This window comes from Sparus aurata, chromosome 6 (assembly GCF_900880675.1).
Source record: "Sparus aurata chromosome 6, fSpaAur1.1, whole genome shotgun sequence".
In the NCBI taxonomy this organism is placed as follows: Eukaryota; Metazoa; Chordata; class Actinopteri; order Spariformes; family Sparidae; genus Sparus; species Sparus aurata.
Genome location: NC_044192.1, coordinates 29,309,259 through 29,335,434, shown reverse-complemented (window position 1 = coordinate 29,335,434; position 26,176 = coordinate 29,309,259). Strand labels below are relative to the sequence as shown.

Genomic DNA, 26,176 nt, shown 5'->3' with positions numbered 1-26,176 from the left:
AAATACAACAGAACCCCCTTACTGTAAAATCATCATTTATTCAAACTTTTCAACAGAGAAAATGTGTTTTTCTTTATGCTGTAAGGGTAAATTCTCAATTCTATACAAAACTGCGTGTAAAACTTTAGGTGTGACATTTACAAATATACAGAAAGAGGCTCCAGTTTGTTTTTGCCGGAGGAAACTGTCAGTCACTATTAAAAGAGTAAAAATGTGTGTTGGTGGGCAGCTATAAAAAATAGAAATCAGCTTCCAGGAGATGTATGTTTGGTATAGCAATACAGGTTTACAGCCTTCTGAAAACTGCCTAAGTTTGAGAAATCAATACATGTTACACTAATTTTGAAAAGAACAATTTAACAGATTAAAAACAAAGAACACACCTCTCTCACACATTTTGAACAAACTATGCATGTAAATGCATTTTGTTTTGAATCTAAGCTACACAAAACAACTGAGGTGTCACATGAAATTAAATAAATAACTAAACATTAATTTAAGCTTGAGTTTAGTAAATAAATACACTGAAAAAAAACAAAAAATCAAATAAAGTGATGGAGCTACTGCTTCATGAGTTACAGAAGGGTTAATTGCTTCAGGATGGCTATATGGCTTATTCATAGTTAGGAAGGCAACTCAGTAGGTTACACAGTCTGGAGTTCAACCTAATTCAGTTGACAAAACAAACAAAAAAATCATTATTCAATATAATTATTGGTGGTCTATGAAAACAAAAGTTTTGATTTCCATTGCTTCAAAGCCTAACACACACACATCTAATCAGAAAATAAACTGTACTGTGTGACAGGGCATACTTTAAGTCATTTGTTCGCACAAAAACCCTCCCTCAGAAAACATTTATACATTTTTTGCACTTTCTTAAAAAACAAGTTGTACAGGGTAAATAAAGGGACTGTAGTCCACGACTGCTCTGAAAGAAAATAGGCATTATTTGAGGAGAGAGGTAGAGGGGCCATCCAATATGGCTACCACTGTATTTCACGTTACTGTATAACTGAAAGACCTTAAAATGTGCCAAGTCGCTGCCCTCCTCCTCTTCATTTATAAGAGTCTCTTGTACTCTCCCTGTGATGGGAGCTGTTGTCTCTCCAAACACTTCATCTCCCCCACCCCATCCTCTCTCTCCTCTCTCCTCCTCTTCGTTGTCTTTGACATCAAGTCTATTTGAGAAAGCCCTTGTAGAGGAAATGGGAGCGACTGGTAAATCTCTCGTTCTCCAAACAGAAGAGCAGGTCCCTGAGATTGACACGCGTGATGCGCTGCCTTGTGGGTCTGGAGCCTGACGAACCAGCGCCACCAGACAGAGAGGGGCCTGATCCTGATCCCTGCAAAATGAGAGATGGGGGAGGGTGAGGCAGCGGAGGGGCATGTGACATTTGGAGGACAGGTTGGAAGAGTAAACCAAAGATTTAAGAAGTACCAATACAACAATGCAAACATACTACCCTTCTAGTGCGATAACTGAAATCTTATGAATCTGTGTCAGACAGGTAAAGGTATGATTTAAATGTGACAACCTGCAAGACAAGTGCAACTTTGTTTGAAAACAACAACGGCGGCTCCTCAAGATGTTAGCATAGCTGCTACAATGGCATGAGGGCTTTTCTAAATGGAAAACATGTGACTGACTTCCATAAGAGCTTGATGAGTGCTCTCCTCCTACTTCGTCCGCTTTTCTGGTTGGTTAACGTTAGCCTTTGCTAGACAGTGACAGATGGATGGTTCATCCAATCACCTGCCAAGTATTTTGCCCTTTTTCAAACTGTTCCTCAGTTGACTTGGAGGGTTTTCTGTGTAACAAACCATCTCTTGCATCAGGTGACCTCCAAATAACTCATGGTCACAAACCAGAAACGATATTTTGATAAGCCAAACGCAATTTTTTATGTACATTTTTTATATGAAATGGAACAAGTAAATAAAGCTCCTAAATAGATGTATAGTAAAACATACAAAGTATTTCTTAGTGATACACAAATCATCGGCCAAATATCTAGAATTTTATATTATCTGCTTTTTATTGGTGTCGATGAAATTATAGTCGGTAAATAGAGCCAGAGTTCATCTACTGCACAACTCCGATACAGAGAAGAAGAAGAAGAAGAAGAAGAAGAAGAAAAATAAGTTGTGGATTTTCTTTTCAAGTCAAAAAAGGAAGCACACGGAGCCATTTATTGCAGTAAACTTCTCTGATCGGGCTCTGCTCATGTAATTGCTCCCCAGTGAATCCAAACAACAATAAGAGATTCAATGTGGAGAAAAACAAACAATAAGAACAAAACGGAGCAGAAACCAACACATGCATAAAGGATGTATATGGAAAGAACAAGTCCAAGAGAGTCAACACCGAAGGGGAAGAAAAATCCAGAAAGAGATGGGGACTGCGGTCGAAGCAGAAATCAATTAACTCAACCAGTGATAGTGACGTGTAGCAGGTGGGATCAAGCACAACTGGCAGCTGCAGCAAGGTGAGTAAAGGTTTGGTATATTGTCTCAGCGAATTGAATGAAAATGACAGGTGCCTTTTTTCAAATGTGATTTGTAATTACAAGAGTCAGCTGACTGTGCATATGAGTACTGGGGTGTACTCTGCCACAACTAATGAGCTGCTTAATTTTATTATTTTCTCTAGATATTTGACAGCACAGATGACTGGCAGCAGGTTTCTGTCAGGTTAGCGTGAGCTGTGTGAACATGTGCGTCAGTGACAGCTCGTGACCAAATCAACTTTGCCTGTCTGATATTGTTACCAGAGAGAAGAACTGACTGTTGAACATTTCTATTTCTGTAAAAAAAATCTTTTATACTGTCTATATATATACTGCATTTTGAAGTGTGAGTCACATTTTGAGTGCCATACAGATAACAGGTAGAACGGAGGTTACAGACAGCTACCCCAGGATAAGCAAGACTATATGGGGAATATATTTTGTTTTCAGTTACCTCAGCTGCAGCAGAGGAGGATGGAGAATCCAGAATCTTCCTCTTCTTCCTAGGACCAATGGCTGCCAGAGCCGTCAGGTTGGCCTCCCTCTGCCTCATCTGAGCCAGCTCTTGCTGCTGCATCTGGGCAATACACACATAACAACACAGTAATCAAGCACAAAGTGCGTATAACATCCAGAGAACAAAGACAAGTTGTCTTTCTTTATCCTACCTCTTTCGCCTTCTGTTTCAGGCGCAGCTGCTCTGGGTCCTCTTGCCGAGCTCGAGACTGCAAGGCCAAAAGCAAAATATATTAATAACTGATGTTTGCAGAAGGTAGACCGAAGCCCAGGTTGTGTAGGAAGTGAGATACTGTGGACTTTGCAGGTGTTTGAAAATGAATGAGGTCCAGTCTTCATGAATATCTACAACCTAGAATGACATGGAACTCTTTCTGAGTTTGAAAAGCAGAGTTTACACCAACTATTTGCTTTGGCGTAGCCTGAAGACCACTGAATAGTCCTATAGCCATCAATATTTACATTTCTAACAATAATGTTTAACACTGTATAAGTGTTTATACTGCCCAAGAGTTGAATGAATACCTTATCACAACCTTCTTTTGTTATTTCCAGATGATTTATTAAATCCATTTTGTTCTTAATGTCAGGTACCAACTGGGATTTAATTCAGAGCTATAAATTGCTCTCTGAGCTATCTGATAAATCACAGAGTACATTTGTTGGACGCTGTTCGAGTTAAATCTTAATGGGTCTTAGGGTATCCTGCGGTTAAGTCAAAATGAATCGCAGGCGACCTTTTGTAAAACTTTAGCTCCAGGATAACGGAACATTAAATAGAGGCTGAACGAACCAGCACATTATTTTCATTACATGTAGCGACCGACTGTTTATAATCATATGGATGTAGTTATAATGTGTTGTGTTTGAGATCCTGACCACCATGCATCCTTGAAAGTGACAAAATCACATAATTACATTATCGCCATCAGTTAAAAGGTCTGACTCTCTCACTCGCGGGGAGGGATCCTGTTTTCTGGCAGAAAGTTCACTGAGGGTTGGTGTCACGGTGAGTGTTTTTTTCAAGACAGTAACTACAACAACACAATAGCGGAAGGAGGCAAACACTTGGTGAGTTAAAGTGTTTTGCATTCAGACGCTGTTTTTCAGGCAGAAATGTGATGAAGAATTGGTAGGACAGACAGGAGGAAAGTGACACTACCTTAGCTGCCTTTAGGAGGATCTCTCTCTCCTCATCCTCCTTCCTTTGTTTCTCTAACTGGTCCAGCTGCTCAAAGAACTTGAGCTGAGCACGAACATCACTACTCTGCTCGTATTTGTTATCCTCCTGCAGACAGATAAAAATGTTATCACAGAAGATTCAAACGCATTACAGAAAGAAATGATTGCATAAAAGTGAACTCCGATAAGATATATGTCCTTTTTTATTCAAGAACACTGTTAATACAGTAGACTCTTTGGTGTCATAGCATCAGTATAATTTGTCTGCAAGCATCTGGTTTAACCATCCAATGGGGGTAAATATCTACAAGTAGTGGAGTATCTCCATAACATTATTGTAAACAAACCTTGAAATTGCCATTTTTATGCTGGGCTACTTGGGAAACTTTTTCCAGCAGGTTCTGGAGCCGCTGCTGTGTAGCATGGGAGATGTAGTTCACCACCTCTGCACCCAGGTCTGTCACACCGTATCTCCTGCCTGGGGAAAAAAGATACAGCAAGACGTGACGTGTGAGGCTTAGGTAGGTGGGTGGATTCAGGGTGATGTTGCATTTCAAAAATGTTTTACGAGTCTCACCAATCTCGAGCATTCTCCTCTGCAGCAGAGCACAGGAGAGAAAAGCCTCATCCTTACATGAATGTGTCACCGCCCCCACCAGTCCAGAATTGGTTGCCAGTATATTAGCACTTTCCTCTGACAGGTTCACACCAGCCATGGAGGCCACGTCATTGATGTCGTCATCATCTCTGCAAACATAAATGCAGTTAAGCAAACCTAAATGCTAAAGATCATGAAATCAACTCATCAAAAACAACATTTTAAAGAACTAATAGGTGAAGTGAATAACATTGTTCATCTCATTACAGTGCAATGTTCTGCGTCGTCATGATGTTGTGAACCTGGTATGAGGGTGGTGCATGTCAAGTGCACCAGGAACAAAATTTCCCAGCAGAGCATTGCATTGTTGATGATGGATTTCATGTCACTTAACCTGTTAGTCCTTGATGTTGTATGACAAAACTGAGGTAAGACAAAAACAGCATTGAAATTTGGAGAATAATGACTATATGTGATTAATTTGTCCAGCTACACATTTCTGCAGCTATAAAGGTATGATGACAATGACACTATAAATGTTCGTGATGCTGGACAAGTTAGAAAACTTCCCAAAAGTTAATTTTCTACTTACAGGTGATGCTAATATGAAAATCCATGTGATTAGGTAACATTTATTGTAAAACTGATTAGAATTCTATTATTTCTAGTCTTACTTGAAAGTGCCACCCGCCTCTTTCAGTTTGTTCCTTTGAGCCGGGGTCAAAGCTGCGGCTAAGACTTGTTTAGGAACAGGTGATGACTCCGGCCTCACCAGACCTAGCAGAGACAAAAAAATTACAATATATAGTATGGGTCACCCAAAGAAAGAAACACACAGGCACAGACAGATGGTGTTATTATAACCCTTTTCCACTGATAAAAAAAAATCCCACTTAAACCTACTAGGATCAGGCTTTTGTGTGCAATGGGAATGTGTAAACTCACGTTTAGATCAAAGCCGAGCCGAGCTAAGGAAAAAAACCCCGGGTCTAGTGCAGAGTCATTGACCCAGGTTGTCTCCTCAGCTTGGCTCAGCTTTGATCTTAACGTAAGAACTGAGTGAACACGCTAAATTCCACCACGCAAATTGATGGTGCATTATCAACATTCAGTGTTGACGCGTAAATAAAGAGAGAATTTTGGATGCATCTATTCAAGGATGTTTTTTTATTACTGGACAGAGTGTTGGAGGTGGAGCCCCGTTCATTCCTATGAAAGCTGCTCAGTGGTGTTTTGAAGACAAAAAAGTCCAGCTTTCCGGCTATGAAAATACCTGGATTGCTGCCCGAGGCTAACTTGAGGAGGGGTAAAATAGTTTGTTGTGTGGCTCTTCTGGACTTTGGAAATGTTATTGGACCGAATGGTGCAAATTCTGATAGTGAAATGACTCATACATGGGGGTTGTGACACCCACTAGAATGCAGCCACCGTTTTACAGACACTGGGTCTTATGTTGTTTTCTCTTCTGTTACAACTGTTTCCAGTGCAGTCGTGACGTGAAACATGACGTCAGTGGTGTACAAGGTGATGCTTCATATAAAAATCACAGACGGGCTACCTTGCCTGCAGGAAGTGGGAATGAGGTAAAAACATGTGTGGACCCGCTAATTTGGGTGGAAAGTGGTATTAGACTGACATTCTCACCTGGCTGCAGCTCTTTCAGCTGAACCTGTTGCTGTCCAAGCATGATGCGACCAGGGGCCTGATTCCTGAGAGTCACCATGGGGGGCGTCGGTAAGGTTACCTGAGGTCTCAGCATTGCTCTGTGCGGCTGAGGCTGGAGAACCTGCAAGGGTGAATTCAAAATGATGTAATATACGAGCAGAGTGGCATGTATGTAGAGAAAATCTAAATATTTGCAAAGCCTTATATTTGATATTACTTCCAGATTTTATAGATTTAAGTTATAGATGTGAGTTAAATTAACATTTGAGAATCAATTAATCGGATTACCAGTGAGGAGGACTGTCCTGGTTTGCTAACTCCTGGCTGGAGCTGGGGCCTGCTGACTGGAGCAGTGAGGCGGGGGGCTGGGCTGCCCAGGACCACCGTGCTGGGGGTGGGTGAGGTGGAGGAGGCCGGAGCTGAGGCCAGCTGGGGGAGCTGACTCTGCTGGATGAAGACTGCTGAGTCTGGGGTGAGCTGTCTCAAGGCTGGGAGGCTTCTCTACAGAACACAAGCAGGTGGATGAACATTTACAGAAATAGTTTAAAGATGAGATAGTGTTTGCTGTGGACCAGATAATATCAAAGACATTTTACAGAATATAAACTTTCTTACCTTGAGGAAAGGCACAAGGTAAGGTTGGGGTGAGGAGTTTAGCTCTTTGTATAATCTGCTGGTGAATTCCTCTGCTTCCAGTTTGCCCTCCTATTACAACATAAAGGCATATAGAGCTGGGAGTGAGAGATGCTCCTCTTGGCTGAGGGTTTTCAACTATTAAAGGCCAGTTGGGTTTCCTTCAGCGCTCATTTGTCAACAACCTTGCTAAACTTGAAACATGTATACAATATAGCAGGTTTGTGTGTGTTTCCTGTGTGTAAGGTTCTCTCACCAGGAGGTCCTTGACCAGCTCTCTTACACTGGCTGCAGTCTCTGTGGACTGTTTCCCTGTGGATGCCAGCTTGATCAGTGTAGACAGGAAGCTCTTACATTTCTTCACATTCTCCAATGTCTCCTGTCAAGAAAAACAGAACACTCAGATTATTAACACATTCAAATATAAATTGTATAATACAATTATCATATAAATAATAATGATACTGTCTTTCTACTTAAGAATGATTGTCATGAACTCTACAGTAGGCGCTACCTGATTCCTCTGGGGTTAGCACAACTCACTTTGCTCACTGTTACTGAGGTAACTGTGGTCCCAGCTGTTTGGCTGATGGTCCTGGGGGTCATTCCTGGTACTGGAGCCCCAACTGAGCTCTTAGAAGACAGGAATCGACATCATAACATGTTATTTAGTTTGCTGATTCATTTCAACACACACTGTGCAAAAACTTTGCTGATGTCATATTTGCAGTTCCATGTTTTTCTGAAGGGAACCTGATCTGCATTTGAGTAACCTTTGAAATTGCTGTGTCATATTCCTCTAGAACACTACATTTCAGCTTTAGTAATAAATCGCATGACATAGAGATCCATGTAGGTGCATAGAAATGTTCACTTTTGTACAATTACAAACGCACGTGAATTTTGCTTTCCAATCTATTTTGCACCTAATCGAGAAGAGTCCAGTATTTATAGACTATATCTTTTTAAATGCATATAATTCCTTCAAATCTTTTAACTCCACTGTAGTAAAGGAAGCAAGGTTGAAGATTATATAATAAGCCCAGGCAATTATCTCTCTCTCTCTCTCTCTCTCTCTCTCTCTCTCTCTCTCTCTCTCTCACTATATATATATATGTATATATATATATATATATATATATATATATACATATATATATATATATATATATATATATACATATATATATATATATTAGGGCTGTCAAAGTTATTATTATATTAACGCGTTAATAGTGTTAATAACATGTTAACGCAACATCCTCTTAACGCCGTTAATTTTTCTAACCGAGATTAACACTCTGTATTTAAAAAAAAAAAGAAACGCGCATTGTTTGATTTATGGCCGTCTGTGGCACCTGTAGTCTTGATCGAGAGGGTGGCAGAATAATAACAAAGGGAATCAGAAGAAGAAGAAGCAGGGTTGGCGTTCGGGAAAAACACGGTGGACTGAAAAGCGAAAGTGAAAGGAAATGGAGAAAGGACTTATGAACGGCAAATTCATTTTCAAAACACTGCCAGATGGTTCAGTCGGTAGGACAAAAGTTATCTGCACGTACTGTCAACATGAAATGAGTTACCATTGAAGTACGTCGAGTCTCAAATATCATTTGCAAGCCAAACACATGGCAGATGCAGAGAGCCCACCCCCCATCGCCAAAAGCAGACATCACCATGTTTTGATCCCATTTAGGGTGAGGTGATATTTTTTGAGCCTTTTATTATCCTGCATGATTTTAAGTATTGAATAAACATTTTCATAAAGCAAGCATATTTTCCCTTTCTTATGTTTTAAGAACTAGTATTAAGAACGTGAAAAAAATACATTAAGGTGCATTTAGAACAGAAAGAAATGTGCCAAAAAAATTGAGATCAATTTGCGATTAATTGCGAGTTAACTATGGACAAAATGCGATTAATCGCGATTAAAAAAATTAATCGTTTGACAGCCCTAATATATATATTACATTTTTTAATGTATATTAAAATATATCAGAAAAATAACACATCCTCAAAAAATGACAACTTGCAATCTTTTCATCATGGACAAAAGCATTTATGAGATCCCACTAGCGTCACTTTGAAACAGAAACTTGTGATATTAGCGTGTCCTACAGTATAATATTATGCTGACCTAATTTCAAACAGTAATCATTGTATCATCCTTCAGTCTGCAGCTTTTGCAGGTCACCAAGCAATCTGAGCATAATCAGTAATGGTTCGACACCAACAATGGGGTTACCTGAAGAACAGGGGGCCTGTGAAGAGTGGTGGTCGCAGTGAGGGACGTTGGAGCTGGACAGCCCTGACGAATGATGGTACTCGGTGCCACTTGTCTGCTGATGATGGTGTTTCCAGGAGCCTGAGGGGAGACACAAAGCATGGGATGCTGTGCAACACCCAGTTCCATCAGACCAGAAAATTACATCTAAATAAATAAATAAACAATTATGTGTCCTCGGTGCAAATGAAGATTAATAATACTATACAATAACACACAAGCACACTACGTTCCTTACAAATAGACATGAGCTCAAATATATCCAATATACTACTCAACAGGTGTTTCTCTGAGCTGTAGGCAGGAAGGCAAGCTTAACATGGGTGAGATACTATGATTGCCTTATTCCTCAAAAAGACTTTGCAATCTTACCTGGCCAGGAGGCATGTTTGTTGGTGTAGCCGGCCGAGGTGCTAGGCCCCCCTGCGCCTGCGCCTGCATCTGGGCCAGAGCCTGCTGAGGAATCATCAGCAGCTGTCCGCTCTCACTGCGTACAAGCACCATCCCTGACACAAGTCACAAAATGTGTCACAAAAAGAGACAACTTTAATATAATGTTGGAGTTAAAATGTTCTTTTATCACCTAAAAAACTACTGTCGAGTGTGAACATGATCAATTCATGTAAGTAGTCACGATCAATCATATCAGATCAGAGGTTTAGTGTAATTCAAATGATCTGTCCATTATGGGCAGACACTGACTTTCTCTGTGTTCTGCACAGGATCATCAGTGTTCAATAAGGAAACAATCTCTCAATGTTTGTTTTTACAATCATTCAACTGTGGTCATTGAAAATGAAACCATTGTGGTGAATCAGTCAAGTGTGGGAATAACTGCATGTGCACATACAGTAAAAAGTTGTGACTTAACTCACCCGGCGGGAGCTGGATGTTATGTATACTGGGCTGTCCAGGGGAGGTCTGGGGGAGCCTTGGGGCCAACATCTGAGGCGTCGAGGGTCGGATCCCGCCTGAACCGGCAGCCATCGTTACCGGAACCCGGGGTGCGCTGGGAATGACAGCGGGCTGCGGCGCTGACTGTATTATTGTTGTGGGTGGCTCTGCCTTGATAATGTGCGACCCTGCGCTCACAGACACCGAGTTGGGGGACTGGCTACTGTTTACAATCGGGGCTTGAACGGTGATACCTGTCTGACCTGTTGTACTGGCCACAAAAGCAGGGCTCGCAATATTGTTACCATTCAAAGTTGCCCCCGACCCCGCGGTACTTTGCATAGGCGGCCTGACGAGTGTCACGGCGGGTCCTGCAGACTGGCTCACAGGCTGAGCTGAGACGACAACACTGGGGTTCATGAGAGGCGTCTGAATGACACTGTTCGTCGACGGGGGCGTTATCGCACCGGACAGAACTTTAGACATCACCGGTCCGCTGGTGACAGCTGTGACAGATACCGCGGCGCTGCTGCAGTTACCAACTCCACTTGTCACAGTCGTCCCCACGACAGGGGCAGCGCTTCCCGAAGTGTGCGAGTTCATAGTTTGGCTCCCATTGAAAGTCTGCGCTGAGCATGAGCTTACTTTCCCCTGGTGATTGGGGAGAGAAGTTACACCGTCACTAACAACAAGTGGTGTGTCAGGGTCGTGTCCCGTGCTGGAGACCGTGCTGGCCGTCGATGAATCCATAATAGCAGAACCATGGGGACCTTGTTATGGTGAGACCCCCTGCGCTTCAACTTGTTTAAAAGGTGCACAAACAATCTCCACTGTGATGGGACAGGACTCTAACACAACTACTGTATTCTCTGTCAGCTCCGGCGCTTGCTTGTCGTGTAAACTCAGAGAGACAAAGAGGAAAACAACATTAGTAGTTACAGCGTACCTGCTTCAGCAACCGTCTTGACCAAGTCCAGCTGGACATTAGCTCGCGCTACCCCCTTGTCCCGGAACTATAGCTATGTAATTACCGGCTGCCTCGTGCCTACCCCAGTGGTTGTTGTGACATAAGAACAACAGTTGTGCCTCTACGGACTGTACGGGATGACAAACTACCGCTTTATTCACCTCTGTGTGTAAAAAAGGATCATCCAGCGGCCCAGAGCCAACCGCCATCTTCACACTCCTGCGAGCTTGTGAGAAGTGAGGTACTTACCAACTGATACGCGCGTGCGCACAACAACTAAACCGCTCCGTTCAGGGACTTCGGCGAGCTGTGATTGGCTGATCCACATTCTAAAAGGCGGTACCAATGGCTTCAGCTGTCATTCCAGGGGATGCATGAGACGGAACAACATCGTACCGGAGACGAAATGTTTTCATCAAATGTCAAATCACCGGCGGCGTGTTAATGCGATTACGATCACTTTTCCGTTTCAGAATTGAACCGTGCGTCTCTTAGTAGACTAAAATCGAGGTTTACAACAAGCGAACAAACCAAATTTCAGAGTTTAAGCACGCTCGATGTGCTGTGCAAGATGGCTGCAGTGTTTCGGCCAGCGAGTGAAGTTGCTGTTGTAAAGAGGCGTTTGAGGGCGCCCCACCCTCCTGTGAGAGAGGAAACATTGTACTGAGCTGTCAGCAGGATTTAGTGTGGTTTAACTCTCACGTGCTCTGACTTTAAGTGCACAATACAAACTTAAAGTGTTTGTTGACTTTTTCTTTCACTATATTAAATTTTAAAAAATAAATAAATAGTAATCCAAATGTAGCCTATTTAGACAACTTTATTCCAAAGTTCCGTGTTTACAGAGGTATATAAGACCCCGTGACTATGATAAGCTACTTTTTCTGGTTCAATCTTTCCAACATTGTTCACAGTTGTAAGGAATGCATGTGCCTTTTTTACGGAATCTCACCCTCAATTCAACAAAGCCTACACTGCTCAAAATTTCAGATATGTCACAGAATAAACAATCAAGCAAAACACAAAAATATCCCAATATCCCGAAGTACTTTTGAATAGTGCAAAGGAGCTCTTACTAACAAATTGTGTTTTACTGTTTTTTTTTAAAATCGCATTACATAGGATAAACAGGTAATGTAAGGTCAGTTTTGCAACAATAAAAACCTATACATATGATAATATTGTAAAATGGCAACTTGAAATAGAAAGGTTTTAAACTAGATCTTTAAACAGTAAAAAAAAAAAACAACAAAAAAAAACTGTCATTTCGTAATATTCCTATTTTATTTTCAGTATCTTGTTTACAGTTGGCCATAGCGTCACGATCTTGAATAGTTCAACATAATATGGTGATTTTCTTTTTTTACATTCCAGATAAAATTCACTTCCGGTAAGTAGGAGAGGTTAACCCTGATTAAAGTGCCCAATATCATGTAGTCAAGTAAATAAGAAGACATTTTTTGTTTTGTTTTGTTTTGTTTTGCTTGCCTCAGTTCTTCTTTGCTGCCACTTTGCTGTCCGGCCGTGTGTTTGTCTGATTTTTCCGACAGGGTTATTTTGTTCCTGGCGGTGTGCGCCGGCTGGCTAAACAAATCGACCCCATCATACGCACAGGTGAGCTGACAGCAGAGCGCTGCGTCACCGGCAATTTTATAAAGCGCACAGGTGTCCGCTAATTGTGCACGTTGCTTCTTTGGTGCTGGTGTCCGCTGTTTGCCGTGGTCGTCGCTCGGTGACATAGCCGCTAATTTTCAGTCAGAAAAGAGATTTTCAGCGCGAGCATGAGTGCTGGAGGAGGAACCCCTTACATCGGCAGCAAGATAAGCCTGATATCCAAGGCACAGATCCGGTATGAGGGGATACTGTCCTCTGTCGACACTGATAGGTCCACGGTTGCTTTAGCCAAAGGTAGGCTGACACGTGTTTTTCCTCTCCTCTCAAGTTGTGAAAAAAAATTAGTAAGTAAGCAAAACCCAACGTTTTTGATTGATTGATTTATTTTTGTCCGATTAATTTTTATTTCCAGTTATTTCCTATGGGACTGAGGACCGGCACACAGACAGACCGGTGCCACCCAAAGATAAAATTTTTGAATACATTGTATTCAGAGGAAGTGACATCAAAGACATCACTGTGTCTGAGCCTCCAAAGCCACACCATGGACTGCCCTGTGACCCTGCTATTGTCCAGGTGTGTGATTCCAGGAGATTCGGCCCACTGACCTCAAATCAGTTTTCACTTTTGTAGGTGTGCTTGGTGTTGATCCAAATGCACAGTACTCGCTGCTGATAAACAAGTTCCTTTTGTCTTAATGTTTGTGAATTTAGTCATCTGTCGGCAGCTCCTCTGCCGGGTATCACCCACGCTGGAGTCCATACAGGGACATGATGCCCACCTACAGCCAGCTGGCTGCGAGTTCTCTACTCAACCAGCAGTACAATGCAGCACTGAACTTGGGTACATTCACTACATTTACTTTTCTCCAGCACTGTAGTGTGTCGGGAGCTGTTTCTCGCACGTATCTGCAGTTGATCAGGCCCCACCGTGTTTGTTCCTGTCGCCTAACTCATAGGGCTTCATGGCATCCCGGGCAGAAGAGCTCCCATGGTTGAGCAGGCTGTGCAGACTGTGCCATTGGCCGGTGCTGCCCAGAAAAGAGGCAAGACTCCGACCCAGCCACAGGGCAAACAGCCGGCCCGTCCGACCCAGCGCTCTGGAAGGGCTGGTTCACTGGTTCAGAAGGAGAACGTACCCGCCAGTAAGTTAACACTGGTTCCTAACGGGAAAAATCCCACGTTTTCCTTTTCTTACAACTCTTCTATTTTCTTTGTTATCTAACTTTTTTTTTTATTTTTTTTTTTTAATATAAATAATCACTTAAGTTATTTATGTTTTAGGCCGGGCACCATCTCAGCCGGGTGCAGCCAAGATTCAAGGCCAAGGCACTGAGAACCAGAAACAAAGGCAAAAACAAGGTCTCAAATGGAAAAATGCACACTGAAAGCCATTTACTGATAATTTAGCGATATTGGTTCTCCTCACTGTTTGGGCTGTCAAACATCTGAAGAGGGCAGAAGTTCAGCCAGAGAGAATATCACTCATGCATTTCTAATAAATGGAGAGTAAATATCCAAGACCAGGTGAACCTGTTCTAAGTGGTTGCTGTACCAGTCGTTTAACAATTAATGATTGATGTATCTTTTTCCATTGCACAGGCAATCGTAGATCCAGAAACAGAAGCAGAGGCCAGCTTCTTGTGAAAAACCCCACGGCCACAACCTTGCAGTTTGAGTCAGACTTTGATTTTGAAACGGCAAATGCTCAGTTTAAAGATGATCTCACAAAGGAGGTTGTAGGTATGCTTTTATTTTGAAACAAATATCACTGTATGATGCAACTTTTGAGGGGTACATATACCCTATGTATTGTGTTTTTTTTGTTTTTTGTGAATTGCTGCAGTTGAAAAGGTGGAGTCCGGGGAGGCCCAGGACAGCCAGGCTACACAGGAGGAGGAGACTCTGGGTGATAAATACTACGACAAAGCCAAATGCTTCTTTGACAACATCTCGTCAGACCTGAAGCCCAGGTGATGATGTGACATTACTTGTCATGTTAATTCAGGGGTCTGTTTATAGTCTACAATTTTAGTTGCATAACATTTGTTACCCTCAGGAGAACCACCTGGGCCGAGGAGAAAAAGCTGAACATGGAAACTTTTGGAGTGCCGGGCCGGTTCCTGAGAGGCAGAGGTTTCAGGGGCCGAGGTCGCGGAGGGCAGAGCACCACTGAGCAGCGACCCCTCCCAAAAATTGGAAGTGGAAGGGTGTGAAAGCTTTTCTTTGTCTTTTTTGTTAACACTTTTGTAAATATTGTAGTTTTCTACTTATTTAAAAGAGTACCTCCCCTTTTTCCCCCCATTTGAAGCACTTGAGGCAAAGTTATTTCATTTTTATTTTTTTCCCAAATATGCATTTATGGGAATTTTGTACTTTTGAACTGTTATGAAATGGGAGATTTATTTTTATCATGCAGCTGTATGCTAGAAACATTTATTTATCTGTAATTTTGGTAAAATACATTATGGAATTTGTCTTTTGACAAGCCAGCTGCATGTAATTTTTCTTTTCCTGAATGTGATGAATTCTTGTCCAAATGTAACTCCAAATTACTTCTGGAGGAGAGCTGTATGGTTTTTTTGTTTTGTTTTTTTTTCCCCTTACATGTAAAATTAAAACTGTGGAGGACTTTATAACAGTTGCTATTAAATAATATATAATTAACCAAATACCCTGCATCTCTGGTGCATTTTTCATTCCAAACATTTTAGCATCAAAAACTATAAAAACAAAGCCTGTACAAAGTTTTGAAAATATTGGTTTCCCTGCTTAAGAACAATTTATAGATTTGGTGGCATACAGATGGAAGCCAGTTGGTTGAACTTGTTGTCCAAGTCGTCCAGAGCCATCTGAAATGAATCATCATCAGGAATGCTGATGCTCTCCAGCTCTGAGCCATAGTCACATTCCCCTTCATCTGCGTAGCAGTGAGGTAGAGAGTCTGGCAGATAGTCATCTGTCTCCTGGAGCAATGTCATCCTCTGCAGGTTGGAGTGGAAAATTAGAACTTATTTTACTGCTGCTGACGCTGCATGCACTCAGTGCCTTATGCAGCAAAGTAGACATTATAATAAAGTAAGTGCACTACCAACCCGATGAAGCAGGGCTCGGAGAGCTGCACCTGATGCAAAGCTTGAGTTCCTTTTTGAGAGGCAACTCACTGAGGTCAGTGAGTCCTGGGTCTGTAAATGGGAAATTCACACAGAGACTGAGTTTCTTCCGCTGTTAACTCAAACTAATTCATATAAATCAAACGACTGTTGCTTTACCTGGTTGGTGTGGTGGTAGACACCGGCTGTCCGAGTATTCTGGTTCATCTAATATTGGTGGAAAGGATGAAAAATGTACATTATGTTGAATGAATGGAGCAACATTACCAGTTGAATTATAGAGCATGTCAACATCGTGTTTACAGACCCAGTTTACAGACCCAGGACTCACAGACCTCAGTGAGTCCTGGGTCTGTAAACACAAAATTCACGCAAAGACTGAGTTGCTTCAGCTGTCATCTCAAACTAATTCATATAAATCAAACAACTGTTGCTTTACCTGGTTGGTGTGGTGGTAGACACCAGCTGTCGGAGTATTCTGGTTCATCTAATATTGGTGGAAAGGGTGAAAAATTTACATTATGTTGAATGAATGGAGCAACATGAACAGTTGAATTATAGAGCATGTCAACATCGTGTTTACAGACCCAGGACTCACTGACCTCAGTGAGTCCTGGGTCTGTAAACACAAAATTCACGCAAAGACTGAGTTGCTTCAGCTGTCATCTCAAACTAATTCATATAAATCAAACAACTGTTGCTTTACCTGGTTGGTGTGGTGGTAGACACCAGCTGTCAGAGTATTCTGGTTCATCTAATATTGGTGGAAAGGGTGAAAAATTTACATTATGTTGAATGAATGGAGCAACATGAACAGTTGAATTATAGAGCATGTCAACATCGTGTTTACAGACCCAGTTTACAGACCCAGGACTCACTGAGGTCAGTGAGTCCTGGGTCTGTAAACACGAAATTCACACAAAGACTGAGTTTCTTCAGCTGTTATCTCAAACTAATTCATATAAATCAAACGATTGTTGCTTTACCTGGTTGGTGTGGTGGTAGACACCAGCTGTCGGAGTATTCTGGTTCATCTAATATTGGTGGAAAGGGTGAAAAATTTACATTATGTTGAATGAATGGAGCAACATGAACAGTTGAATTATAGAGCATGTCAACATCGTGTTTACAGACCCAGTTTACAGACCCAGGACTCACTGAGGTCAGTAAACGGGAAATTCACACAAAGACTGAGTTTCTTCAGCTGTTATCTCAAACTAATTCATATAAATCAAACGACTGTTGCTTTACCTGGTTGGTGTGATGGTAGACACCGGCTGTCGGAGTATTCTGGTTCATCTAATATTGGTGGAAAGGGTGAAAAATGTACATTATGTTGAATGAATGGAGCAACATGAACAGTTGAATTATAGAGCATGTCAACATCGTGTTTACAGACCCAGGACTCAGTGACTGAGTTTCTTCAGCTGTTATCTCAAACTAATTCATATAAATCAAATGACTGTTGCTTTACCTGGTTGGTGTGATGGTAGACACCGGCTGTCAGAGTATTCTGGTTCATCTAATATTGGTGGAAAGGGTGAAAAATTAAAATTATTTTGAATGAATGGAGCAACGTGAACAGTTGAATTATAGAGCATGTCAACACATTTCCAAATGGCAGTCTTTTATTTTTGCAAGCAGTGTCTGCACCAAAGTTCGAGTGACGCAACTTGTAAAAGATAAACTTGAGAAACATCCGAGGAATGTTACACAGACTCTGCTTCAAGTTTTGCGGTTTTAAAAAAATGTTGTCCATGTCACGTCCACCTGTCCCCACCTTTGTCAGAGCCTGTACTTGTTGCATCCCATGTCCATTGTGCCAATCAGATGGATCGTTTTGCGTCCTAATAGTTGACACCACCGAGGCACTTTTGAGTATCTTGAGAGAAAAGAAAACAGAAAACAGTTACTGATCTTTGCATGAGGGAAAATCTGAAAATGTATAAGTGTGTCTTGTGAAAGTCTGTGAGCAGCGACCTCGCAGTCTGTCCCTGGTCCCTCAGTGTTGAACTGGAGGAGGATGTCTTGAGGGAAGTCATCGATCCTCAGAGGGGTGAACTCTTTCTTGCAAATGACTTTGACTAACAGCAGCAGCAGAACTGTGAGCGATGGAGAGGACAAAATTCAACTTGCAACTACACATATAACGGTGTACTCTGTCTGTGACACTGACTGCAGGCGATGATTCAATTTCTTACGTAGGACTAAAAGCAGTGAGGCGAGCGGTATGATGACAGCACCGGGCCTAGCTTGTGTTCTGGTGTTTCGGCTGCTTGTACAGTTGGGTTCCACGGAGCAGCTACACACGGTCACCCTGATGTTGTGAACGCAGTATTCTCCCTGTTTGTCAGAGATGTTCAAAACAAGTGTGTGTAAGCCGACGTAAACACCAGGCTCTTTCACCAGGCCAGCTGTGTACCCTGTGGGGAAAAAAAATCACTAAATTAGATGTTTGTTTTTTTTTAAATGTTTGCTCTAATATCTCACCATATAATAACTGTCTCTACCATGTGAGGGATTCAGTTTCCATTTTCCTCGGACATCCCCCAGCAGTTTGAACGAGAAAGGCCCTCCATAGGGCTCTCCATCCGGGTCGAAGGCTGTGATGCTGGTGGTGGTGGGGCCGTCAGACAAACACACATCCACAGAAGTCAAATTGAGCTGAGGCACGTTGTCGTTCAGGTCTTTCACATGGATGTTCAGGGTGGCCGTGCCTGTCGAAGGTGGGTTACCTGTCCAAGATAGATCGCGTATAGCATCACAAAGCAGTGGAGATAACAGTTAAAGGTCCAGTGTGAAGGATTTAGTGGATCTATTGGCAGAATTGGAATGTAATACTCATAATTAATTTGTCTTTGTGTATAATCATTTGAAAAGATGGGCTGTTGTGTTTTCTTAGTATGAGCCGTTCATATCTACAGAGTCCACCATATGTATACAGTAGCCCAGACTGAACAGACTCAAAGCTGGCTCAAGAGACGGCCTGTCAGGTTTGTTGTGGCCACCACCAACACGGCAGAGAGGACAGGGCAGGGTGAGCGGAGGGATATTCAGGTTGCAGTCTGCCTCCTCACCACTAGATGTCACCAAGTCCCACACACTGGACCAGTGGTGGACTCAGGATGTTTGAGGGACAGGGGCGAAAAACATAAAGGGCACCAGTTGTATGTGGTGGGGCGTCAGCACGCTGAAAGTCGTGATCAGAAGGTACTTGACCACATTTTGTCCACTGGAAGGGCATCCGTACATGAGCCTTAACTTAACTTCATCCTAAAAATGTTAAATATTTGGTGTTTGTCCACGCAAAGAGCAACACTTACCTTCCTCAACCGCATACACTAAAATGGTGTAGACACCGTTGACAACATGAGGAGATTCTCTGTCGAGTTCCTTGATTGTTGTGATTTTACCCGTGTTGGGATTCACCTTCACCCAGCGAGCAGGATCTCTTCCCATCCTGTACCTGTGGGAAAACACAGTTGAATCTATGGTAGCAGGCCTCAGATTAGAGCTGGCACATGTTGGAATAAACACCCCACTTACCAAATTTTTTTCGTGGGGGTGGAGTCAGGGTCGAGGGCAGCCACTGTCTCCACCCAGGTTCCAGTGGGTGCGTTCTCCGCCAGCATGACATCTTTGACAGTGACATTGAACTGCGGGGGGTCGTTTGTGTCTTCGACCTCAATGAGGACTTTTATTGACTGGTTATGACCTGCACCTGGATCATCAGTTGTACTTCTCTCAACGTCCCAGAGGCCCGAGGTCTTCCTCTCCTTCACTTTACAGTAGAAATATGGCTTCACATTCTCCACTGAGATGGACAGCTGCCTCCGCGCTCCCTCCTCAAAGTCTAAAGGCTGAGATCATACCATAGTTACGTTAAATCGTGCTTCTACATGTTTCCTACATTGCAATGCACAGAATCTCGACATGTCAACTTGTTGTGGGAACAGACACACTGTAACATATGGGTGTGTGGTAATTACATGTCAGACTACAGGTGTGTGTTACTCTAATGTAGCATCCAGCCAAGCAGCACTTACCTTCACTACTGTGAGGATCCCATCATTAGTAACAGGGTCGGTTTCTATCTTAAAGTGCCCCCCCTCGTCTCCCTGTATGATGTACTTGGCCCTCCATGCCGCGCTGTGTAGGCTGTCTTTGTCCTTCACATGCACCCGCAGGGGAGAAATGCCGCTCTCGTGTTCTTTTACTTTGCCAGAGCCCTATTGTATGAACCCAGGGTGCAGAGGTAAGAGGACAAACTGTAGAATACTGTTCATTGTACTGTACACTGTCATTTCTAGGGCTTCACTGCAAAACATCGTTTCAGCATTTTAGTAGATGGGGACTTGGTTTTAAATGTAAGAAAACAACAGAAAGAAAACAATAAAAAAGCTCCAGAAAAAAAACTTTCCATCGGTATGAGGGTGAGTAGATAGATAGTGATTTCATTTTTGCGTGAACTTTCATAAGTGTGCCTCATTTTCACTGTGGTTTACTTTGAGGTGACAAGTGTCGGTTGTTGTTTATGAGCTGACAGAGCTGATATGTCCGAAATTAACTAGATAAGCATCGGTTTTTAAAGTCTGTTGTCTTCCATGTGATAACGTGTATTTCTCTCGTTATATAATAACTGAGTAAGAAAGGTGTGAAGACCTGTGTGATCAGCTGAAGTCTATGTGATGTTAAGGGTTAGGGATGAACCTACTGTCGGTCCACTGATGGTTGGGAGGTGGTTGTTGCCGTCCTCGACATTAATGACAACGGTGGTTGAACTGGACAGACTGACTACTTCACCATGGTCCTTGGCCACCACCAGCAACGTAAAGGTGTCAGCCACCTTAATGTAAGCAAATGAAGAAAGTTTTCTTAATAGTTATAAATAGTCAAGGTGTATCGAGCCTCCACATCCTATAACCCAGCTCAATCTTTTTTTTTTTTTTGCATTATATTTATTTTTTGCATGCTACTTATTTATTCTTCTATTTATTCTTATTCTTCTTTTACATTTAAGGTATATCAACTGAATGTGAAGCAACAGAACGTGTGTCACTGAGACACAAAAAGGGGAAGAATTACTCATTTAACTCAGCAGGTTACTTTACAGCGCTTCACATATGGAACATTTTTAAACATCTAACCAGACAGCGCTCAGAGCGAGCGTGCTGTACATATTTGCATAAACACCACGTCATGTACTCTCTTGCCTGATAATCCAAACATCCTTTGAAATAGATCTCTCCAGACCTATTAACAAAGAATTCAGTGTGCGGAGGTTTTGGAAAGAACCATTCGAGTTCATAGTGGAACGTTGAGTTTGTTGTCCCACCCTGGTCTCTGTCATTGGCCGAAACTGTCATGACATGGGAACCTGACGGGAAGTGACAAAACATGACACATTTAGAAGTGTACTTAATAAACATAATCAGTAACATTACAGGTAAAAAAACAAAAAAAAAAAGAGAGAGAGAGATGGATTATTGTATTCTTTACCTTGTAATGTGTCCTCAGAGATGCTGATTTCATACTCATCTTTCGGAAAGCGTGGTGGGTTGTCGTTGATGTCGATTATGCTGATCTCAACTCCTAATTTGGTGTCAATTGAAAGATCTTTTTTTCTGGCCTCAAGTGTCAGCTACAGATTGAAATATATGATTCAAAGTTAGTCACAATATATGTATTTAAACAACCTGTGCATACTCATCGACAACTATTCAGAGCACTTTCTGTGTACGTATTGTAGGTGCTCACGAAGGCATTCCTGGTGACTATATGACAGACTGTGCTTCTACACTCAATCAGCATGTAGAAGTATAAAGCAGTATAGATAAGATAAGTATAAGTATAAGATAAGGATAAGTAGTATAAGTATTTGATGAGTCAAACCTTAAGCATTTGTTTGTCCTCGAAGTCGACAGCCTTGTGGACGTACACCATGCCAGTGTTTTTATCAATGGAGAGGACGTTTTTTGGCTCCTTATCCACTCCTTCCCCATAGAGGTCAAAGTATATTAGGTAGTCCCGTTCAATATTAATCTACAACACAACACCACACACTTTACAGTCAGCTTTGGGTAGCGTAAGACTTTCATTTGTCATTCACATGATGAACATGATCTACATTTTGATGGAAGTGGTAAAGATTGGAGAAAATGAAAAGAATTACGGATAAAGACAACATAATTAAATGTTGTCTTGAGAGCTGTTGGTTCGAATGTAACGACTGGTAACTATGTTTATTATAATGGGTGTCAACTGGTGAAACTTGGTATTTGAGTTTGGAATTGAATAAGTTGAACTAGGCTTAATTATTTGCTGACAAATACTTTGACGAGGTTAACCCTGTGTTATTCTCACCTTGCCCAGCTCATATGGGAAGGGTCCTGGATACTCCTCTTCAAGTTTCATGGAGTCGATGATCCAAGCCCGTCTGTGGCGGCTCAGCAGCTCTGAGCATGCTGCACTTAACAAATAATAACCCTGCAAGACGAACAGCCGGACAAACCTGAAGCACACAGTCTAGACAATGAGAGTCATATGCAAAGTAGGACTGTTTGGTTAGGGTGACAGGTGGGGACTTGGGGATGGAATTGTTGGCTTGTGCTGCATAGTTGGTGAACAAGTTTCTATGAAGTGTACACACAGGCATGACTATTAAAAAGAGAGTATGAAAGTGTGGCAAAATGTATCTTTTTAAATGTCTTATTTAATAAACTGTATGTCTCTCCAATTCGGAGCACAAATTAGTTTGAATCAGTGTTAATGAGCACTTCTCCTTTGTCAAGATCATCCATTCACCTGACAGGTGTGCCGTATCACGATGCTGATTTAACAGCATGATAAGTGCATTGTGTGGCTTGGCCACCATTAAAAAGTGCCCATCAGATCATCAGTGCCCATGTCCAACTGATATGTTGACAGCAGGAATGTCCACAAGAACTAAATGTTCATTTCACTACAATGAGCCGCCTCCAGTGTCGTGTCGATCACAACTTGTGTGGACGAACTCTGATTTTAACACATTTGTGCTCAGAATTCGAGAGAAATGATCTTCACAGGGACAGTTAAATGTTAAACTTACATTTTCGTTTGGTCCTCCCACGAAACTGCTTGAACAAGTCAACCCTTATTTCCTACTTTGATATAATCTTTTTCCATGGAAATGCTTTTATGGTAACTTGATACAATCTCGTTCACCAACTATGCAGCACGAGTCAGTGCAGATCAACTAGTCCATTCCTGTGTCCAAAGCAAAAACAAAAGTGATGCAACTGTATTTGTTGTTCAGTGTAGATGAAAACATCAACTGTACAGTATGTCTTTGAACTCACAGACCAACAGTGCTGCAAAATAAGTGACTGATGGACCAATAATAATCAAAATCTTGTAAACTGATACATAATCAAAGGTTACATTGTGACAAACCTTCCAGATAACGAAAAAATTTTATTCCTGTTGGAGTAAGACAGAATTTAATTCACTATAACATTACATAAAGTCGAGAAATAACATTTGATGTTAAAGAAAAGTAATTTCAGAGAGATTCGAAGTCAGTGTTTCTACATACCAGGAGGAAGAACCAGAGCATGATGCTTGTTCAGCACATCCACCTCCGACTGTTTGAGGACCGGCTTCTGGGACATTCGAGCAAAGGAAGACCCTGCCCTCTCTGCTCTCCACACCCACTCACATGAATAATGATAATCACTGTGTGAGTGTGTGTGTGTGTGTGTGTGTGTGTGTGTGTGCATTCACATTCACACTTGCGATGAAGTGAGGACCTTTCTGGTAAGTTAGGGTTTGGCACTGAGCTGTGAAAGTTATGGAAAGGGTAAAGGGTGTGTGTGTGTTCAACATTCAGTATATAATCCCCAAACACATCCCTGTTTGCTTATGAACTTAAGAATTAAACAAAGCCTGCAGTGACTGGCCTTCGACCCACATTGTGAAGTATTTGCTAAACAGTAATCACTCTTCTAAATAGATTGATAAATAGATTATGTCTTTTCTTTTTTTTACATTTGAATCCAGTGACTTAACATACAATTAATGGTATCAGCGCCCTGCAGGTTCTGGTTGTGGCGTCCTTAAGCTTCCCCTGAAGCACCATTTTTCACAGCTGTCTGGAAGCAGCTATGCGCCTGTTCACACTCTTCAGAGCACCTTCAAATAAACACCAACTGCTTTGTTGATTCTTAGAAACACATGAATACATTTTAATCCTTTTTTGTTAAAACACAGACATTTTTGTGTGAGATTTATTTTGAATAAGAGCTAGAAAAACAGTACATCTTAATGATCCGAAGCCCCCTATACAACCAAATCAGTCTTCATTCAGTTATCATTCATTCATTTTGAATTCATTTATTTTAATCTCTATGTCATTTATGTTTATTTTTCATTTATTTTGTATTAGTTCTATTTTTTCTTGAGTGTCAAACATGTTAATATGTACGTACATTTATTATGTTAAAATTCAATACAAAATATAGATGAAAAATAAGCACTATGATGATAGCACCTGGCCCAGCTTGTGTTCTGGTGTTTCGGCTGCTTGTACAGTATGGCTCCGGGGAGCAGCCACACGAGGTCACACTGATGTTGTAAACGCCAAATTCTCTCTGAATGCCAGAGATCTTCAAATCAAGTCTGGGGGAGCGGGTGTAAACACCAGGCTCTTTCACCAGGCCAGCTGTGTGGGGGAAAAAAACACTAAAATAGGCCGTTGCTTTTTAAAAAATGTTTGCTCTAATATCTCACCATATAATAACTGTCTCTACCATGTGAGGGATTCAGTTTCCATTTTCCTCGGACATCCCCCAGCAGTTTGAACGAGAAAGGCCCTCCATAGGGCTCTCCATCCGGGTCGAAGGCTGTGATGCTGGTGGTGGTGGGGCCGTCAGACAAACACACATCCACAGAAGTCAAATTGAGCTGAGGCACGTTGTCGTTCAGGTCTTTCACATGGATGTTCAGGGTGGCCGTGCCTGTCAAAGGTGGGTTACCTGTCCAAGATAGATCGCATATAGCTTCAAAAGGCAGTGGAGATACCAGTTAAAGGTCCAGTGTGAAGGATTTAGTGGACCTATTGGCAGAAATGGAATGTAATACTCTAATTAATTTGTCTTTGTGTATAATCATTTGAAATGGTGGGCTGTTGTGTTTTCTTAGTATGAGCCGTTCATATCTACAGAGTCCACCATGTGTATACAGTAGCCCAGACTGAACAGACTCAAAGCTGGCTCAAGAGACGGCCTGTCAGGTTTGTTGTGGCCACCACCAACACAGCAGAGAGGACAGGGCAGGGTGAGCGGAGGGATATTCAGGTTGCAGTCTGCCACTTCACCGCTAGATGCCACCGAGTCCCACACACTGGACCAGTGGTGGACTCAGGATGTTTGAGGGACAGGGGCGAAAAACATAAAGGGCACCAGTTGTATGTGGTGGGGCGTCAGCACGCTGAAAGTCGTGATCAGAAGGTACTTGACCACATTTTGTCCCTTGGAAGGGCATCCCTACATGAGCCTTAACTTAACTTCATCCTACGCATCTTAAATATTTGGTGTTTTGTCCACGTAAAGAGCAACACTTACCTTCCTCAAGTGCTTACACTACAACGGTGTAGGCCTTCACTGAATAAATGGATAATTGCAACACATTTGTTTTTGTTCCCCTTATTACAATTTGAAGTACATGAGCTAAGATGTGTATTTCTCTCAAATTCTGAGCACAGATTAGTTTGAATCAGTGTTAATGAGCACTCCCTCCATCTTGACAGGTGTGCCATATCAAGATGCTGATAAACAGTATGATAAGTGCATTGTGTGGCTTGGTCACAATTAAAAACTCTAAAATGTGCAATTCTATGACAAAATAATGTCACAGATGTTGCACATCTGATGTTTGAAGGAGTGTGCAATTGATATGTTGACAGCACGAACGTCCACAAGAACTAAATGTTCATTTCACTGCGGTAAGCCGTCTCCAATGTCATGCCGATCACAACTTGTGTGGACAAATTCTGACCTTTATAAATTTGTGTTCAGAATTTGAGAGAAAAGATCTTCACAGTCTTAAAAGTTGAAGTAAAACTTTTGTGAGTACTTTCGACAAAACGGTTTGAACAAGTCAACCCTTATTTCCTACTTTGATATTATCTTTTCCCATGAAAACGTTCCATGGAAACTTTAATACAATC

General features: G+C 41.9%; 3 protein-coding genes across 10 annotated transcripts; 1 reads left to right on the top strand and 2 right to left on the bottom strand.

Annotated features, from left to right (window-relative positions):
• Positions 1-18: 18 nt before the first annotated feature.
• Positions 19-11,866, bottom strand: taf4a (TAF4A RNA polymerase II, TATA box binding protein (TBP)-associated factor). 4 transcript variants are annotated; one of them, XM_030420659.1, is made up of 16 exons: positions 11,226-11,864; positions 10,261-10,930; positions 9,758-9,891; positions 9,347-9,493; positions 7,648-7,737; positions 7,361-7,483; positions 7,087-7,176; positions 6,760-6,972; positions 6,451-6,592; positions 5,481-5,583; positions 4,786-4,955; positions 4,556-4,686; positions 4,189-4,314; positions 3,179-3,235; positions 2,965-3,087; positions 19-1,346 (listed from the first exon to the last, which is right to left on the bottom strand). In XM_030420659.1, the coding sequence occupies exons 1-16, from the start codon at positions 11,262-11,264 to the stop codon at positions 1,182-1,184; spliced, it is 2,523 nt and encodes an 840-aa protein (XP_030276519.1). In that variant the 5' UTR covers positions 11,265-11,864; the 3' UTR covers positions 19-1,181. The 4 variants fall into 4 exon arrangements, with proteins under 4 accessions (XP_030276519.1, XP_030276517.1, XP_030276518.1 ...); XM_030420657.1 differs by having other exon boundaries at positions 10,261-11,864; XM_030420658.1 differs by having other exon boundaries at positions 9,347-9,466; positions 10,261-11,863.
• A 907-nt stretch (positions 11,867-12,773) lies between these two features.
• On the top strand, positions 12,774-15,531 carry LOC115583613 (protein LSM14 homolog B-like). The gene is made up of 8 exons (XM_030420661.1): positions 12,774-13,154; positions 13,273-13,436; positions 13,574-13,703; positions 13,819-14,004; positions 14,144-14,221; positions 14,462-14,602; positions 14,706-14,832; positions 14,919-15,531. Exons 1-8 carry the CDS (start codon positions 13,028-13,030, stop codon positions 15,073-15,075), a joined length of 1,110 nt encoding a protein of 369 aa, XP_030276521.1. The 5' UTR covers positions 12,774-13,027; the 3' UTR covers positions 15,076-15,531.
• On the bottom strand, positions 15,460-23,607 carry LOC115583610 (cadherin-like protein 26). Of its 5 annotated transcripts, none has more exons than XM_030420652.1 (21): positions 23,546-23,607; positions 22,336-22,458; positions 21,865-22,014; positions 21,472-21,613; positions 21,186-21,349; positions 20,687-20,818; positions 20,019-20,201; positions 19,519-19,832; positions 19,296-19,438; positions 18,483-18,707; positions 18,174-18,395; positions 17,953-18,074; positions 17,753-17,854; positions 17,447-17,494; positions 17,224-17,271; positions 16,959-17,006; positions 16,679-16,726; positions 16,412-16,459; positions 16,132-16,179; positions 15,955-16,044; positions 15,460-15,843 (listed from the first exon to the last, which is right to left on the bottom strand). In XM_030420652.1, exons 1-21 carry the CDS (start codon positions 23,564-23,566, stop codon positions 15,643-15,645), a joined length of 2,622 nt encoding a protein of 873 aa, XP_030276512.1. In that variant the 5' UTR covers positions 23,567-23,607; the 3' UTR covers positions 15,460-15,642. The 5 variants fall into 5 exon arrangements, with proteins under 5 accessions (XP_030276512.1, XP_030276511.1, XP_030276514.1 ...); XM_030420651.1 differs by lacking the exon at positions 23,546-23,607 and adding an exon at positions 23,060-23,064 and having other exon boundaries at positions 22,336-22,483; XM_030420654.1 differs by lacking the exons at positions 16,132-16,179; positions 23,546-23,607 and adding an exon at positions 23,060-23,064 and having other exon boundaries at positions 22,336-22,483.
• Between the last annotated feature and the right edge of the window lie 2,569 nt (positions 23,608-26,176).

Coding starts and splice junctions, on each gene's coding strand:
- LOC115583610 (XM_030420651.1), bottom strand. Junction 17,495..17,752: donor AAGTACAGGCTCTGACAAAG/GTGGGGACAGGT, acceptor CACCAATATTAG/ATGAACCAGAATACTCTGAC. Junction 17,007..17,223: donor TCTACCATCACACCAACCAG/GTAAAGCAACAG, acceptor CACCAATATTAG/ATGAACCAGAATACTCCGAC.
- LOC115583613 (XM_030420661.1), top strand. CDS start 13,028: ATGAGTGCTGGAGGAGGAACCCCTTACATCGGCAGCAAGATAAGCCTG. Junction 13,704..13,818: donor CAATGCAGCACTGAACTTGG/GTACATTCACTA, acceptor CCTAACTCATAG/GGCTTCATGGCATCCCGGGC. Junction 14,603..14,705: donor TCTCACAAAGGAGGTTGTAG/GTATGCTTTTAT, acceptor GAATTGCTGCAG/TTGAAAAGGTGGAGTCCGGG.
- taf4a (XM_030420657.1), bottom strand. CDS start 11,029: ATGGATTCATCGACGGCCAGCACGGTCTCCAGCACGGGACACGACCCT. Junction 7,484..7,647: donor CCTCAGTAACAGTGAGCAAA/GTGAGTTGTGCT, acceptor TTTTCTTGACAG/GAGACATTGGAGAATGTGAA. Junction 1,347..2,964: donor CCTCCTCTGCTGCAGCTGAG/GTAACTGAAAAC, acceptor CTCATTTTGCAG/GGATCAGGATCAGGCCCCTC.